At 44.0% G+C, this 16037-nt stretch overlaps 2 protein-coding genes across 6 annotated transcripts in view; one reads left to right on the plus strand and one right to left on the minus strand.

The window, feature by feature from the left end:
* The window catches only part of pomk (protein O-mannose kinase), a 52021-nt gene that overhangs the window by 33993 nt on the left and 1991 nt on the right, over positions 1-16037 (plus strand). The gene's annotated exons all lie outside the window — the stretch shown is intronic.
* Positions 2-15517, minus strand: pam (peptidylglycine alpha-amidating monooxygenase). 5 transcript variants are annotated; one of them, XM_069514179.1, is made up of 27 exons: positions 15358-15510; positions 13760-13916; positions 13554-13683; positions 13276-13399; positions 12613-12670; positions 12308-12395; positions 12049-12140; positions 11695-11778; positions 11272-11320; positions 10979-11046; positions 10516-10596; positions 10355-10431; positions 9743-9846; positions 9276-9463; positions 9109-9168; positions 7563-7838; positions 6005-6131; positions 5782-5898; positions 5403-5475; positions 5002-5212; positions 4509-4712; positions 4270-4385; positions 3907-4003; positions 3607-3657; positions 3011-3259; positions 2859-2918; positions 2-2637 (listed from the first exon to the last, which is right to left on the minus strand). In XM_069514179.1, exons 3-27 carry the CDS (start codon positions 13646-13648, stop codon positions 2459-2461), a joined length of 2928 nt encoding a protein of 975 aa, XP_069370280.1. In that variant the 5' UTR covers positions 13649-13683; positions 13760-13916; positions 15358-15510; the 3' UTR covers positions 2-2458. The 5 variants fall into 5 exon arrangements, with proteins under 5 accessions (XP_069370280.1, XP_069370278.1, XP_069370281.1 ...); XM_069514177.1 differs by having other exon boundaries at positions 9267-9463; XM_069514180.1 differs by lacking the exon at positions 7563-7838 and having other exon boundaries at positions 9267-9463; positions 15358-15517.

A 16037-nucleotide genomic window follows, 5' to 3' on the forward strand; every position in this document is an offset into this window, starting at 1 on the left:
ATGCTTTGCAGACACTTTATTACACAAATAACATACTTACTGAAAATAGTATCTTGCAGCAAAACCAGTGTGTTACAATAATAAATATCAGATAGCCCACGTTTGACTGCGACATCAGAAATGCGTTTTCTATGGCATGCTGCTGAAAAAACATTCACTCAAACCAACTGAAGAGATGAAACGAGCGACGGAGCGGAAGAAAAGAATCCTGAGAAGACGGAGGAAGACGAAGACGTGAATAATCTGGATAAACAAAATCATTGATCTGCATTTTACAATCGTTACTCTGTGACTCGTTCACCTCCTCTGACGACCTGCAGGTGTGACTGAACATCTCCCTCCATATTCACGTTTTCTTTTCATTCTACTCACAAATTCAACATTTAGAAACTCAACAGAGACTCGTCAATAAATTCAGGTTGAATCTCAAGCAGTGTACAAAGTCGTCAGAACAGAAAGGTTGAGAAATATAACTGATTATTTATGGACTTGATTTTCTGCTGATAGTTTTTGACACAGCTCTCACTCTCTGTGACGTGTGACACCCAGCAACACTTTTCAGCAGCTGCAGTCAGAGATCATACGTGTGCATGTTCATCAAAGATCAGAGCTGCACCGACACGTCATGTTTTATCTCTCACCTCTGAATAATCCAGTTTGGGGAATATGTTGAAATATTGTTTGATATAATTGATGAAGATCAACCAACAGCTTCATCAATAAGGAAAATAATTGTGAGCTGAAGAGTAGAAGACTTCTTCACTACTTTAAAGCTGCGTCACAGAAAAATAAAGGTTCTCTTCTGTTACACAACTAAAGTGAACTTTGAAAGTACAGAATGTTTTTATCTGCTTCACTGACCTTTGTTTTCCAGAATCAAAACTGGAGAGAAGCATTTATGTTTAGATTTGAAATGTTTTCTTCAAATTCTATATAATTGGTTGTAAAGTGAATTTAATGAGAAAGAAAAATCTCGATCTGATCAGTGGAGCCGTGGTTAAAAACTGGATCATGTGATTTATCTAAAAACACAATCGATGAACATCGTTGTTGTATTATGATGTTTGAAGTTTCCTGTAGTAACGGATACAGATTCAGTGCTTGAGACTTGACAATGTTTGATTGGTGTCTCTCTCTCTCTCTCTCTCTCACACTCACACACACACACACACACACATACATATTCTCTGTTCACTTGAATGGAAGAGAAAAGCTCGACTAGCAGCAGCTGTTTCGTCCCACGACACGTTTGTAATGGCAGGTGCTGAAAAAAGGCAAAACATCGATGTGAAAAGGCACAAAACTGACATGAAGACACACGGACCAGAGTGACGGGCTGAGAGGTGTGGAGGGAGCTTCTGCTCCTGGAAAACAAACTGAGTCAACGTCCTCGTCTCATTTCTGGATCTGTTGACAGGATCAGATGCTGAAATGAGTTCAGAGCAGGGACACAAGGCAGCTCGACCTCAGAGACCGTGAGCGCCTCCTGCAGGACTAACACACCCAGCTGATGAAGCTTTGAATCAACACGATGAAACTTTTCTACCTTGAAGCAGCAGCTTGATCAAAGTGAGTCTGATGAGTGTGAAGGTGGAGAACGTTTCCTCCTTCGCTCCCTGAGTCTGTTCTCTCTCTCTGCTGAGTGGGTTCATCTCCAGAACAAGTGACTGAGAGTCTCCATCAGCTGAAGAGTGAAGCTGAACTGAGATCAGTTCTTAACAACCAGAGTTTATCTCCAATGTTCAGCAGAAACTTTAAAACATGAAGAACTCTGAACAGCTTGGTGGCTCAGGAAGCAGAGGATCATGGGTCAGTGAAAACACTTCATCACTCAGACGTCTCTCACCACTGTGGCTGCAGGGGGCGCTGTTGCTCAGTAACTGTTACATAGTGTTGATTCAACCACATCAACGTGTGTCAGATCCTGAGTTACAGGTCAACTTGTGCTGGGCAGAGTGTTGCCATGGAAACAGAGACCCTAAAGTTTCCTCACAGGCGACTGTAAATAAAGAAAATGAAAGATTTGACTCATGCCCGTCTCTCAGCGACGTTTGTGTTGGGCTCAGATTCCTTTTTACCTGTTTCCAAAAAACTAAACTTCTCTTAAGAATTTCTGGATTTTCGTGATTCTCATTTCTGGAAGAATCCCTGAAACAAGTTGAACTGCACGAACATCCGTAGTTTAAGGCTGAATCTGAACGTGTGGATCGTTCTCATCACTTCAACTTCTGCACGTTTGATTTGTGGAAAACCAAAAGGTTTAAGGTGACGTGTGAATATGATGGAGACCAGATAAATTATATTAAATAACCTAAATCATGTCAAATTATCTGTATTTACAGTATATAGATTTCAATATAGAAACAATAAGATTGGCAGCTAACACAACAGTTACACTTGATGAATAACATACATCTTGGCAATGTAAGCAGAAGGTTGTCGTCGGGTGGCGGAGCGTCTAAGACGAGGACTGAGGCGGCGGCAGAGCGGAGTACTCCTCGTTCTCGGAGTCGCTGCTGTCCTCCTCGTTCCGCTCCTGGTCGCTGCCTTCGGTGCTCAGCTGGTCGAAGCCCTGACGACTGTAACCCTTATGGGACGCAAAGAAGTTCCCCAGATTCAGACCGCCGACTGCTTTACCTGCGAGAACACGAGCGGAGAGAACAGTGTTTAACAGATACTCACAGACGTCTGTCATCACATCTGTGATGTTCAGGACAACATCAGGCCGACGCTCTGGTTCAGTGTTGAGCAGAAGAGTGTTCATCAAATTCAACATTCACAGTGAAACATAGAGAAGTGGATCAAGTCTCCACAGAACCACACAGTGAGTAAATTCCTGAATCTCATAAATGACCTACCTCTTATTTTCCCCAGGATCCCTCCCACAGAGCTGGGCTCACTCTTCAGCTCAGAGCGATCTGTAAATACAGAGCAGAGCTGGGTGAACATTCAGCTCAGTTCAGGAAGAGTCTCTGAACGTCTGCTCTACTTCACGTCCTCTCATACGTACGGTTTCTCCTCCAGCAGATGAAGACACCGGTGGATAAGACGAGCAGCAGCGGGACGAGCAGCAGCGTGGTGATGACGGCGGGGAGAACCCCCTCGCCTCCCTTTGTTTTCAACACTCTCTTCTTCTCCTCCTCCTCCGTCTCTTTCTGTGCTTCAGGCTGCAGAGCGACACTTTGCTTCTCCTTGACGACCGTCGTCTTCGACGTGTTGTGTTCAGGCCTCAGTTTAGTTTGAACAAACGTCTCCATTTCTACACGGAGAGGAAATCTTTTTTTAATCACAGGAAAATAATAAGAATCACCTCCATGAGTCTGTTTGTCTCCATCCACCAGCTCAGTTTCATGTGAGGTCACTGTGACCTCTGACCTCCCAAATCGAATCAGTTCATCTGTGAGTCTGAACGTTTTCACCACAAATTCCCTGAAAAAGATCTGAGCTATCGTGTTCCCACTGAAACTTCTAAACGTGTAGCACCACAGGACACAGTATGAACACAGCTCCTCGTCCTCTGACGGTTCGAACACTTCGTACTTCGAGCTCCAGCCTCAGTGTCCATCAACACGTTGACTGTAAAACCTGAAACTCAACAACTCTCACCTTCGAGCTCCTGAACCTCGATGCCAGCTTTCTTCACAGAGCGGTGGAACTCTGGAACACGAGGAAAGAATCATTCAGATGAGTCACAAGTTCATTTACAGATAATTCATCCAAACGACAACAGACATGAAATCATGAGTGAAGTGATGACATCACAGACACAAGCAGCTGAAATGAGTTTTCTCCGTCAGGTGTTTGGGCTCAGAAATGAAAGGTGGGGCATCAAGTCAGGATCCTCCTCGGCCCAACCCATTAAGAGGAGGAGGGAGGAGGGAGGAGGGAGGAGGGAGCTGAACTTACTCTCACTGGTAAACTTGAAGACTGAATTACTGCCTGCGTCTCCGACAAACACGCTGCCGTCTCTGGTTTGAACGATGTCATGAGGCATCATAAACTCCTGCAAGAAAAACAAAATCCAGAAAAATGAATCATTAGCATCTTAAAAGAGTAAAATATATTTCAGACTGAATGACGGCCTGCGTCTGTAGATTTCAGACAGAAAGAAAGAAACTCAAGAAGCTACAGGTCACATTTTATAAACCGATGTCTTTCTACCTCTGATTCATCTGAGGACCTTCAGCTGTCACGTGTGTGTGTGTGTGTGTGTGTGTGTGTGTGTGTGTGTGTGTGTGTGTGTGTGTGTGTGTGTGTGTGTGTCTTCACCTGTGTCTTGGGGCTGAACGTGTCCAAAATATCCTTGGTTGAATAATTTATGACAAAACCTCTGAGTGGAGCCGAGCGATACGGAGATTCTCCATTTACTGCAAAGATCAAGCCATCTACACACACACACACACACACACACACACACACACACACACACACACACACACACAGTTTAAATGGCCGCTGATAACTTAGTGATGGTAAAAGTTGACGAGCATCTACTGGCTCACACTCACCTCCTGCAGGACTGTAGTTGATGGCAAACACTTCCCCTCCAAACTCCTCCTTCTTTATTTCTTTAACAAACTCTCCTGTTTCAGCGATGAAACACTGAATACGTCCGTTCTCTCTGTCAGCAACACAAACCTCCCGTCTGTCAGGAAGGAACACCAGACTGTGAGGAACCCGGAACGGCAAGCGCCTCCTCCTGTCGGACGAACCTTCACACAGGAGAAAATAACACTGAGCTGAATATGAGCAGATTTTAAAGATGAGTTATCACATCTCAAATTATCACACAACAAAAGATGGACATCTTCCAGTTTTCTCACATGAACTAGAGGCTGCAGGAGAAGATCCAGAACATGTCCAGAGACACTGACTCAGACATTTGTTCTCACAAACAGAACATGTGAGGAACATGTGAGGAACATGTCAGGAACATGTGAGGACTTCAGTTCATGTCTGAAAAGAGCTTTTGAGACTGTGTGTGTGTGTGTGTGTGTGTACCTGCGCTCCACTCAGACAGGTATTTGCCGTCAGAGGAGAACTTCAGTATCCTGGAGTTACAGTATCCGTCAGACACGAAGATGTTTCCTGTGTCCGTGTCCACAGCGACGTCAGTGGGCTGACAGAAGTGGCTGCTGTCACTTCCTGGTTTGAATGCTTCTCCTAGCGTCAGCAACGTTCTGTCTCCGCCGTCACCGCTCACCTTTAACACCTGAGGAGCAGAGAACAGTTTCATCATGTGTTGAGGCGTTTATTAAACCTCAGTCTGTCATTAAACCGAACCCTGACCCACTAAATCGATCATCTGATAGAGTTTAATTATTTATAGATTCTATTTTCAAGAAGAAGAGAGCAGAAGGACAAAGACGATCCCCTGACGTGCTGAGACTGGAAGATCTTACCTGATGAAGAGCCACGTCAGTGACCCAGTAGTTATTTTCTTTGTCTGTCGTTATTCCATGAGGCATATAAAACCTGCAAAACCACACAGATGCATCACGGTGAGTGTTCACTCAGCAGGAGGTACAAAAGAAACACGAGTCATCTCTTGAGTTTGAAACCATCTGTCTCTCCTCCCTGTGGTGGATTTGTCTCTGGATTGGACCAAAGGGTGGAAGAATTGTTTTTTTGGGGGGATCTGATTTTTCTTTCTTTTCTTTTTCCCACTCTCAAACATTATCAGAGGTGTGACCCAAGATTATCTGTTTACTTTGTGAGGGACACTCATGTGAAATGAGTTCAACACTCCGTCTCATGACAAAGACAACAATAGTAACTGACATGTTTCTGCCTGAAGCCTTCAGGATGTTGCCTTTGACGGGATCCACAACCAAAATGGTGGACTGCTGGATGGGACCCAGGGACCTGTGCTGGTATCTGGCCTGGCTGTTGAAGGAGCTGGAGAGAGACGCACAGAGAGACGATGCGTGACAACATTCATCATGTCCACGGTTTGACAGAAGACGTGGATCAACAGATGATAACTTAAGTAAAAGCGACTCACTCTGCCCCCCAGTGGTGGTCCCCTCTGTGGAAAATGACCAAATTAGAATCGGAGTCGAGGGCGAGTCCTGACACTTGACCGAGCTGGAGAGAACTCTGAGGCCACGTCGACACAAGCTCCAAATGATCTACACACACACACACACACACACACACAAGATGTTTCAATGAGTTAACATGAACACACACACACACGACTGGTGCATCACATAGAGAATGTGGCGGAGTGGTGACTCTGGCTCTTGTGCACGCCCACACTTCAAACCAAGCGCTCAGGTTCTCTTCCCAGGACAGAAGCGAGCCTCGGACCTGCTCTCACACCGATTGTTACTACTGGTCGTCCCGAGGTCTTTAAAGAGCAGCTAAAACCAGGAATCGAACCACCGTGACGTCACCAGTTAGTTTGTGAGCCTCAGTTTCACATCGTGTTCAGCGCCATCTTGGTTTTTTGAAACCAGAAGTAACCATATTTGGAGGAGAGGAGGAGCCTGATTGAGAGCTCGAGGACACACCCACCTGCAACCATTGGATGGTACTAGCTGTCAATCACTCTGTGGTATTCACCCCTCAATTTGACTGTAAATGATCTGATCGACTAAATGTCGATCCAGGTCATGAACCTGGATCCATGTCGGTTTGTTGAGATGACTTGTGAGAAGAGGAAGATGAGATGGACTCATTAGCCGGAAGACGGTTGACCAGTGTGAGGAAGTGGTTTCCTATAAGTTTCTCTCTCTGCTCTCACTGTTTCTTCTTCTTCTCCTCCTTCTCTTCTGAAGACCTCCTCTTTTTGTTGCTGTTACTGGAAAGAATCTTAGTTGGAACACTCGTCCTCATAAAAGCCACCATCAGGGCTCAGTGGCTGCAGGTTTGCAGCAGCAGGTTCAGGGACTTGGTTTCTTCTTGATTTTTCTTTTTGGATATTCCAGGACTTTGTTCTTTATGTTAACACAGAGGTGACGTCATCAGCCCACTCACACATGCTACATAAGAATTATTGAACTGGTCCCTATTTCCGTTCATGCCAATGGTGTCAATCTTGTCTGCAACCAAGAGGAAGCGTTAGCTCGAGAACATGACAGGACTCTTTTATAAAAACACTAAAGAGGAAGGAAACACACCGAGCAAACCTTGTTCCTTATTCAATGATCATGCATCTTGTCTGTTTGTAAGAAACCTTTCAACAATCAACCCGCTGCACTGACGACAGACAAACGTGTTGCAGCTGTTTCCATGGGGAAGATGAATGATGATCAGACATTCAGACTGAAACCAGCACAGCGCTGCGAGGGTGGGGGTGCTGTGAGAACATATCCCTGAATGGCAACAAAGAAACAGACGAGGAGAGAGGCGACAGAAATAAGGAAACAAAGGATGCAACAGCTAGAAATTAAAAAAGACTATTCCATTCATCTATTTGTTATTGGTTTTATTGGCTTTACTTCCATGCAACAAATGAAGAGATGTGAAAATACAGTTGCAGAATATTGGACCACGCAAAGAAAAAGGATCTTTTCAGCACCACTGACAACAACAATAAAATAGCATCCAGGACCCACCTTGTCCTTCAGCTACCAGCTGGCTTCTTGGGGACTTGGCCGTGGCCTCAAGCTGGTGGAACCTGTGGACTCTGTCCCTCACCAAAACAGGGTCCTCCCTGGGTTGGAAGGCTAGTGTGGCACTGGGAGAGCCCAGGCCTTTCTTTTGCATTAAGCTATCAATCTCAGCCACCAGCTCCGCCTGGGCTCTCTGCATCTCGTTGGGGTTGAACTTATGAATGTGAACTATGTCGTTACTCTGGCCTAGCAGCTTGGACATAAGAGAATAGAGGTCACCTGCACAGACAGAGAAGGACAGAAAAGAGTGGAAATAAAGTACAAGGAAAAGGAGGAAAGTCTTGCTACACAAAGCAAATGCCGTGGTTTTGTCAGGAAGGCTGGTGAAGGGGTTTGTTAGGAAAGTGTTGTAGAAAACAGTTTAGTGTAAGTGCTTTGGTGGACGCTGCGTAATAAAAAAATGGACTTTGCAGAGCTGATGCATTCAAGATGTTCTTCTCTTCCTCCTCCAGCCACACGGACCCAACATGACTGATGGAAGAAGGGATCTTTCTTTTACAGTAAACTCCAGCAGGCTCATGTGGGTCAAAAGACTGGTTGTGTTGCAGATTCCATCCTCGAGGCTACCTGACCTGCAGACGCCGTCTCTCTTCCACACGACCAGGAAAACATCCTCGTGAACAGCATGTGAAGAGATTCCAGATCGGAGCATCTTCAGAGCAAAGAGATAAGTTGAGTGGAGCCCTCTCAAAATAACCGTCGTCACAGTCATGGACGTCTCTGTGGATCCTTGGAGATCGATGCCTGACCTGGATCCTGTAACTCTGGGGAAGGGTTTTGACGTCATTGATGTGAATGAGCTGTTGATACAGGAAGACTAGTGTCTGGACTCCAGAGTCGGGCTCAACACCCACCCTTTGTGATGTGTAACCAGCCCCAGGTTTGATTGCTCTACCCTTGGATCATGGGAAGGCAGGCCTTGGACAGACCTGTCGGAGGTGTCCTTGTTGAACTCCAGTCTTTGTTCAGATCCTGCAGGAGAGCGAGACCTTATATAACAGGAGAAGTTGTGTCCATATTCTCGCCAAGTAGTCAAACACGTTCCAGTTGGCGCTGACCTCCAGCAGGGTTGTTACTCCTACATGATCCTGTGAGTCCAGTTCTGCTTCTTGCAGATGATGTGGCTGTGTTCCATTATCTCTCCGTAACATCCAGCATGCAATGCGGCAGCTTGTGACCTCTGAATCTGAGGACATGGTTTCCTGAGAAAATAGTGAGTTGCTCCTTTGTTTGTTTGTGTGAGGGTTACGCTGACGACACCGTTTATACACGTCGTGTTTCTGCCGCGACATTCTTACTTGTGGCTCTTATTATTTTATTATATCTGTAGTAAGTAAATCCAGCATTCAGTGAATCCAGCAGAATGTGTACTCGTCCACTATGTCTCCTTTTATTTGTGACTGCAATAACCAAACACTACCATATTTTATTGAATTTAAATACCATAGTGGAGTAATAACCCAGTATTCCTGGTAATCCTTGAACTCACCCTGATCCAGAGTCTGCACTGCTTTGTTTGCATCCAACACAGATCTGTCATCTTGATCATCTGAAGAACACAAGGAGAGAATTACGTTGTGTATAAAATGCTGCAATGATTAACTTTGGGTTTGTAAGACAAAGTCTGTTTGATGGGTTAGAGGTTACCGTGCGTACTCGTTGATTTTCCCATATGCATCATCATGTGATCTGGGTCGACAGCGATGGGAACATTGGCCTCAGCAGGAATATGTTGAAACAGATCTTTGGAGCCCGTCTCCATGCAGTTCATGTAGGGGATGGCATGTTTGCTGTCCATGTAGAACATTATATAGAAGTTGCACATTTCATCATCAGAGGTGCCTCTGCATAGAAAACAGAAGAGTACATAAACACACCACTCGGCTCCAGTGGTTGACTTTGGTTATTTCTTGTCCTAACATCACTTTCAGGAGAGCACGTTGATTTCTAACAGAGTTCATTTCTAACGTGACCTCTCTCATTCTTTCTCTTGCTCTTTTTCAAAAACTGTGAAAATAAAATGGTCATTTTTAGGCACATGTCACTTAATTCTTCCAAAAGCATCGTGTTCCCCCGGAATTCTCATCTAAGCGTTTTCAAACAGTTTTTACACCAGAACTCACCCGATGTAGGTTTTGGAGGTTCTGCCCTCACCAGTAAAAACACATCTGGCAGCGACGGTGTCACCGTACTTCACGTCCAGCTCCTCGTGAGCAGGATAAAAAGCCTGGAGAGAAAACACATTCACTGCTGAACAATGAGACAACAGCACTGTGCTCTTACGCCTCTGGTGATTAATGTATCCTTGGTCTTTATTCTTTATATGATTATCAACTCTTCTAAGAACCGGGGGCAACTTAGAAAAGGTTCTCTGGGATAAAGTCACCAGAATATTCTAACAGCAACTTGAGGCTCTTTAAGCTGAAACACAAAAACCTATGACTGTGGATTTTATGTATGAAACAAATGAGATTATATGAAACTTTAAAAGGTGCTCGTAGCTGTTCAATGTACAGACGGAGCCCGACCAGCTGTTTCCCCAGTTTATATCACTGTGCTAACCGAAGCTAAGCTACGATAAAGACAGCTAGCACAAGGTCCCAGGCAACAGCAAAGAGTGGGATATTATACGACGTGAAATAGAAGCAGACAGGAAATGAGGGGAGGGAACCACATGACATGGTTACCCATGGTTACGTGCTGTTAACCAATCAGCTGCCGATGTGATAATGTACCTGTGGTAACTGTGGGGACTGTCGTCCAATCAGGCTCCACTTTCCGTTTCGGATCCTGTAGCCGCTGACCACTTTACCTGCAACAGAAACATCCAGACGATCCTGAACCTGACACCAATGAGACGAAAGCTTCTCTGAACTAAACTCTGCGTGTGACTCACCGAGGTGATGTGTGTGGGTCCTGAAGGCGAACGGGTAGATGGGATATGACGAGTAATCACAGGCGACGTCTGCGTTTGTAACTAACAAAGAAAAAGTAACGACAGCAGTACTTCAATGTGCAGACTAAGAATAAAGATGCTCCACAGTGTGTGCTTTGTATTTCCCACTGTGACTCAACCTGTTTATTTTCTGCCTGAACTCAAATTACATGGAACGTGTTTTTTGGGTCTTTGGCTCAGTTTTCTCGACCCTGAACGCTGTTGCTTGTTGACAGGAAGTTTCAGGTTCCACAGAGGAGGATGAATCAAGTGTGCTGAAGCAGATTGTGTGTTAGATACGCCAGCTGCCATTATGCTAAAGTTATTCACGATATCTGGAAGATAAGCAATTTAATAAGTAAGCTTGAATATGAAATCTTTGACCCTGACAAATGGAAATGTAGGAAAAGATAAACAAACACACCTGTTTTCCCGGGCAGGATGACTGTATCCACGGACATGAGCAGGTATATTCCTGCGATGAAAGGCTGCCTTTGAGAAGTGCACACAGAGACACAGTTAGAGGGCAGGAGACCATTTAGCCTCACACAACTTTTTTTATGACTCTTCATCAGTTTCCTTCACATTCCTGTTCCCTTCATGAATATTGTTCCTGGTTCTCAGTAAAAACAAGATCTGTCTAAACTCACAGACACAAACTTCCACAGGTTCCTTCAGTGAGAGGTTTTCATTCAGATCTCAGCAGAAAACACTTACGGCTTGGATGTCATTCTTAAGGAGAGTCCTGAGCAGTCTCTGTGATGGTCTGCAGAACATAAATACACAAGCTGTAAGTCACTAGAGGCATGAATCAGATGAATCAGGGAAGTAGATCATTGGCTAGAAAGACAACCATGACAGGATGAAGTCAGATTAAAGATTAAAAAAGCAGAACAGATATCAAGTTGAATGTTTGATGCAGCGTCACAGGTATTGTACAAGGTTTTATTGCTGGCTGCTGTATTGGATGTGCAGGACTTTCTAATAAACTGGTGACTCAGTTTACGGTTGTGATAAATGTATTAAAATATAAATAAAAGTTCATATATAGCTGGATCTCCTCAGACCTTGACTGAATAGATTTTAACAGATACATAAAATCCTCCCTGTGAAACCTCAATGTCAGAAGTTGAAACTCACCCCTGAAAGCACTGACATCTCCGTAATGGATCTGCAGCACGAAGTAAGACATTCCTGAATTCCTTCCAACTTTAAAACCAACATCTGATGAGACAAAGAGAAGAGCAGAGATCAGAGGACGACATGAAACTCCGGAGAGAGAGACAATTCACTACCACTTTCATTTTCTCCATTTAAACTGAAAGACTACTACCCCCCCCCCACCTGACATTGCACGCACGCCGTCTACAAACCAATCAGAGTCAAGTAAAGGTTACGTACATATGTCAAACTAAATTCTTTAGTCCCTCCACTACAATGTGAAACCAAGACATGAAGCTTGGTTCTGGTGTGAAAACGTCCCAAGAGACAAACCTTTGGGTAGTTTGGTAGGAGGTGCGTTCCGAGCCCAGGCGTACATGATGGAGGCTTCATCCTCACACGTGCCTTGTACGCTGCCACAGTCCCTGAACAGTGACACAATCAATATTACACTTTGTGTATGAACGGACACGTGGGAGACCACAGGGAATCACAGAAGAACAGCTGCTGCCATCATCTTATGTTCTGAAGAATCTTTACACTTTGTCTTTATTAATTTCAGACTGAGCTGTGAGCCGAAGTGTGATATTACCAGTAGCTGCTTCTGGAGACGGGAGTCTGACAGCCAAACAGCAGCATGTGATGGACTGTGTCCATACTGGCATGAGGTATGAAGTCCACTGAGGAGGAAGAGCACTGTGGTTAAAATAGTGAATAGTTAATGAACTGTAAGCGTCTCTGCTGGATTTGTTGTCCAGAGAAGTTCTGACGCTACTCTGTACAAACACCAAGGTTCCGTGGGTGTCGTCGATACTGGAGATGTAAAAGGCACTGATCACAAACACATCTTCAAACTGTTTGTTCAGCCATAAAAACACATTTTAAAGATATACTCACCGATATATGCATCTCGACTAGTTGGCACAGGAAACGCCATGCAGAGGTAAGTGTCCGACTGAAACATGGAAGAACACAATGATATTAGTCACTGAATGACAGTGAAGGTTTCAGCTACATGTTTGTATTATTAGTATTCATAACTGATATTTAAAGACACAAATATATTCAAGTTGGAATATGTGTAATTTTGACTGGTGAATAATATTCAGTAAACTATTTGGCTCGCTGTGGCTGAGGAAATAAAAACTAGTGTGAATCCACAGATTCATCAAGATATGATCGTTTCTCTGGACAATAATAAGATGTTTTCTATCTAGAGATATATATATATATATATATATACACTAATCACTAATATCACAAAAAAAAATTGATATGCTCATTTTCCACAATCAGTTACATTTATATCACAAAGCAACTAAAATAAGAAATTTTCATGTGAGTTCGGTTTTGACTTTAAATTAAAAACACGTCACTGCTTCTGTGTGTTTAACAAGGTTTCCACTCAATAACAATACGTTATATATTCGTGAATTAATTTAATTGAGCCAGATCGTTACACCTCTAATGAAGCTACTCTGTGTTTCTTTGGTTGAAAGGAAGAAAGGTTTACTGGACCCCACCCCCCCTCAGCACGACGCTTAACAGAAGCAGACTCACCCCGGCCGGGATCACACCAGGCATCCGGATGTCCACAGAGAAGTTGTGAGGGTTTGTTATCACCTGCTGCTGCTTGGTCCTGGACGCACAGCCGCTGGGATCCAACAAGATGTTTTCCTGAGACCTGAGAGAGGAACAAAGGAACAGTGTGGTTTATTCATTCGTGAAGTAAAAGGTCCGTTCCAGTTTGTGCAGCGAACTTTGGAACATTTATTAAATTGGTTTGGAACCTGAAAAGGTAAATTGGAGGCCTTGTGTAAAATTGGAGATCATCGTACCTTTTGGACCAATACCGGGGGCTTTGTATTTCCAGGCCGCGGCTGTGACAGATGAAAGTTAGCAGCACAGCCCAGAGGGCAGGGACTCCCATCATGCCTCTGGTTATCACAGTGTGTTATGCTGCCTGAGCTGCAAAGTAAAACAGAGTCAGACAGCAGAATAAAGCAGCACAGACGGGGAGATGAACTGAACGAGACTATCACACCTGATTTCCCTGCTCAGGTCGGTGGAGGAGTAGGGATGTGAGGGAGGTGAAGGTAGCGCCCCTGCTCGACCTCACTCCTGTAACATGTCGGATCACTGTTCACGCTCGATTCCTTCCAGTAGCTAAGATGGTTCCAGAGTCTGTCAGGAGATACCACCTGAGAAAAAGCACAGACATTGAGCCCAGTAACACAGCAGGCTCTGTAAACGCATTTTATTATTTGTGATCTCGTTCTTTTCCCCCACCGCCCAGAGCTCATGATCATAGGTGAGGGTCCATGTGAAGATACACTGATAAATCAAAAAGCTTTGTCTCCTGCCTCAGGTCCCTCTTCATCAAAATGATCCAGCACGATACCAGTCTACCGGTCAGATCCTGATCACACATTAATATCCTGCCGACAAACTAACGGACGAACATGAGGACAGACATACAAACATGTCTCATTCTTCCACCAAGGTTACTGACAATCTTCTGTTCAGTTGATTTTGTGTGATCTTGCTGACAAACCAACACAAAAACAGGCCGGAGTGAAAACATCCTTCTCTCAGACATGTCTGTTTCTATCCGATCCACAAATAGCTCATAGTGAACGGCTCCTTATTACACATTGAAGCAAACATCATAGAAACATCTAATATCCTTATGAACCCATGATCGTTGTACTATAACAAAGAAACCACAAGTCTAATACAACCAGAGGAATCAAACTCAAATCTGACAACAAAGGTCCCAAACAAACCAGCCACCATGGACGAGCCTCTTTACCTTGCAGCCCGGGCGAAGCTTCTGAACGTCAGAGGAAGAACCACTGAGGTGTTGAGCTGGTGACTCATCGCTGACAACAGTTAAAACAAGGGGGAGAGGAGGAGGAGGAGGAGCAGCAGCTGTGACATCACAACCCTCTGAGGAGGTGAAGGATGAAACTATGGAAACAAGGCTCTTCCCTCTCGTGGCCCACAGCACGTACTCCAGCAGGATGTCGCCAACATGTCTCACACATGACGCCTCATCATCACCCACAGGTTCATGTGTGCATGTTCATATGATCATGTTCATATGTGCATGTTCATATGATCATGTTCATGTGTGCATGTTCATATGATCATGTTCATATGATCATGTTCATGTGTGCATGTTCATATGATCATGTTCATGTGTGGGTTTAGAACCACAACAACACACAGCTGAGCTTCAGCTCAGGAGGCTGCAGCGGGATTTGCCCCAAACATGGATTCAACATGTGATTTCATATCAGTCATAGCTGGTTGAGTGTGTTTCCATGTTGAGCTTCATACAGACACACTTCAGAGGGACATTGTCACACTGAACACAACAGGAACTCCTCTTCATCATCTTCTTCACCTGACGCAGAGCAAACAGCCGCTCGACATGTAAACACACCAGAGGCTAATGGAAGCTAACGGAGCTGTAGCTTCGTCCTGCTCATCAGGAGCAGTTAGCTGTGTTAGCTCAGTTAGCTGTTGACAGGTTCAACACGACGTCACAGATGAACTGCGTTCATCTCAAAATGTCGGAAGTGAAGCTGATGTTAATTTAAAAGTTAAAGTGAACGTGTGAAAGAGAAGAAGCTTTACCTGTTCCCCGCAGCAGCAGCTCCGCCTGTCTGTCTGTCTGTAGGTCTGACTGACACTGTGTCTGTAGTTCTGGCTCACTGTCTGTAGGTCTGTCCGTCTGTGTGCACTGACGGGCTAACCACAGCGTTAGCAGTTAGCTACATCCATACTTCCGCCTTTCACAATAGAAGCACTGATACCACACGTTTCCGCTTATCTCTTCAAAAACACGAGTAGTTGTTAAAACGTGTGATTTCTGACCCTGTCTAATCTAAAGGCTTTTATTCTGTACAGCATGACCGTTTTGTTATCACGTTTTTAAAAAATATAATTAAATAAGATTATTTTATTTTCTTCTGTCTCAGGTTAAAAATAAAAACAACACAACAGCACACAAATAATAAAACAGATACGAATAAATAAGGCCTTATCTTACTAACTAGCTTTCGTGATTTTATGTGAATCTATTAAGGGTTTAACTCATTCAGTAACTTAAACTAGGTTTTTTTTTAAATGTCTACATTTATGTATAAAAAACCTTTCTAATAACAGAATAATAATAGGGAGATTTTCTTTAACATCAAAATTAAATCGTATTATCTCATTTGCTGGGTGAATTTTGAAGTTCAGCTCTTTTACTGTTGGAGGAAAATGAAATGAAACAATTTCTTATTTTCTCAACTTCTTCAGCTCCTCTTACC

The sequence above is a fragment of the Paralichthys olivaceus genome, chromosome 18 (genome assembly GCF_024713975.1).
Source record: "Paralichthys olivaceus isolate ysfri-2021 chromosome 18, ASM2471397v2, whole genome shotgun sequence".
NCBI lineage: Eukaryota > Metazoa > Chordata > Actinopteri > Pleuronectiformes > Paralichthyidae > Paralichthys > Paralichthys olivaceus.

What these genes read in the sequence shown, in the direction of transcription:
- pam (XM_069514177.1), bottom strand. Translation starts at nt 13,648, where the DNA reads ATGATGGGAGTCCCTGCCCTCTGGGCTGTGCTGCTAACTTTCATCTGT. An exon ending in AGATGTCAGTGCTTTCAGGG is followed by an intron (nt 11,321 to 11,694) that starts GTGAGTTTCAAC and finishes TATGTTCTGCAG; the next exon opens with ACCATCACAGAGACTGCTCA. An exon ending in GCTGGTAGCTGAAGGACAAG is followed by an intron (nt 6,132 to 7,562) that starts GTGGGTCCTGGA and finishes GTGTGTGTGTAG; the next exon opens with ATCATTTGGAGCTTGTGTCG.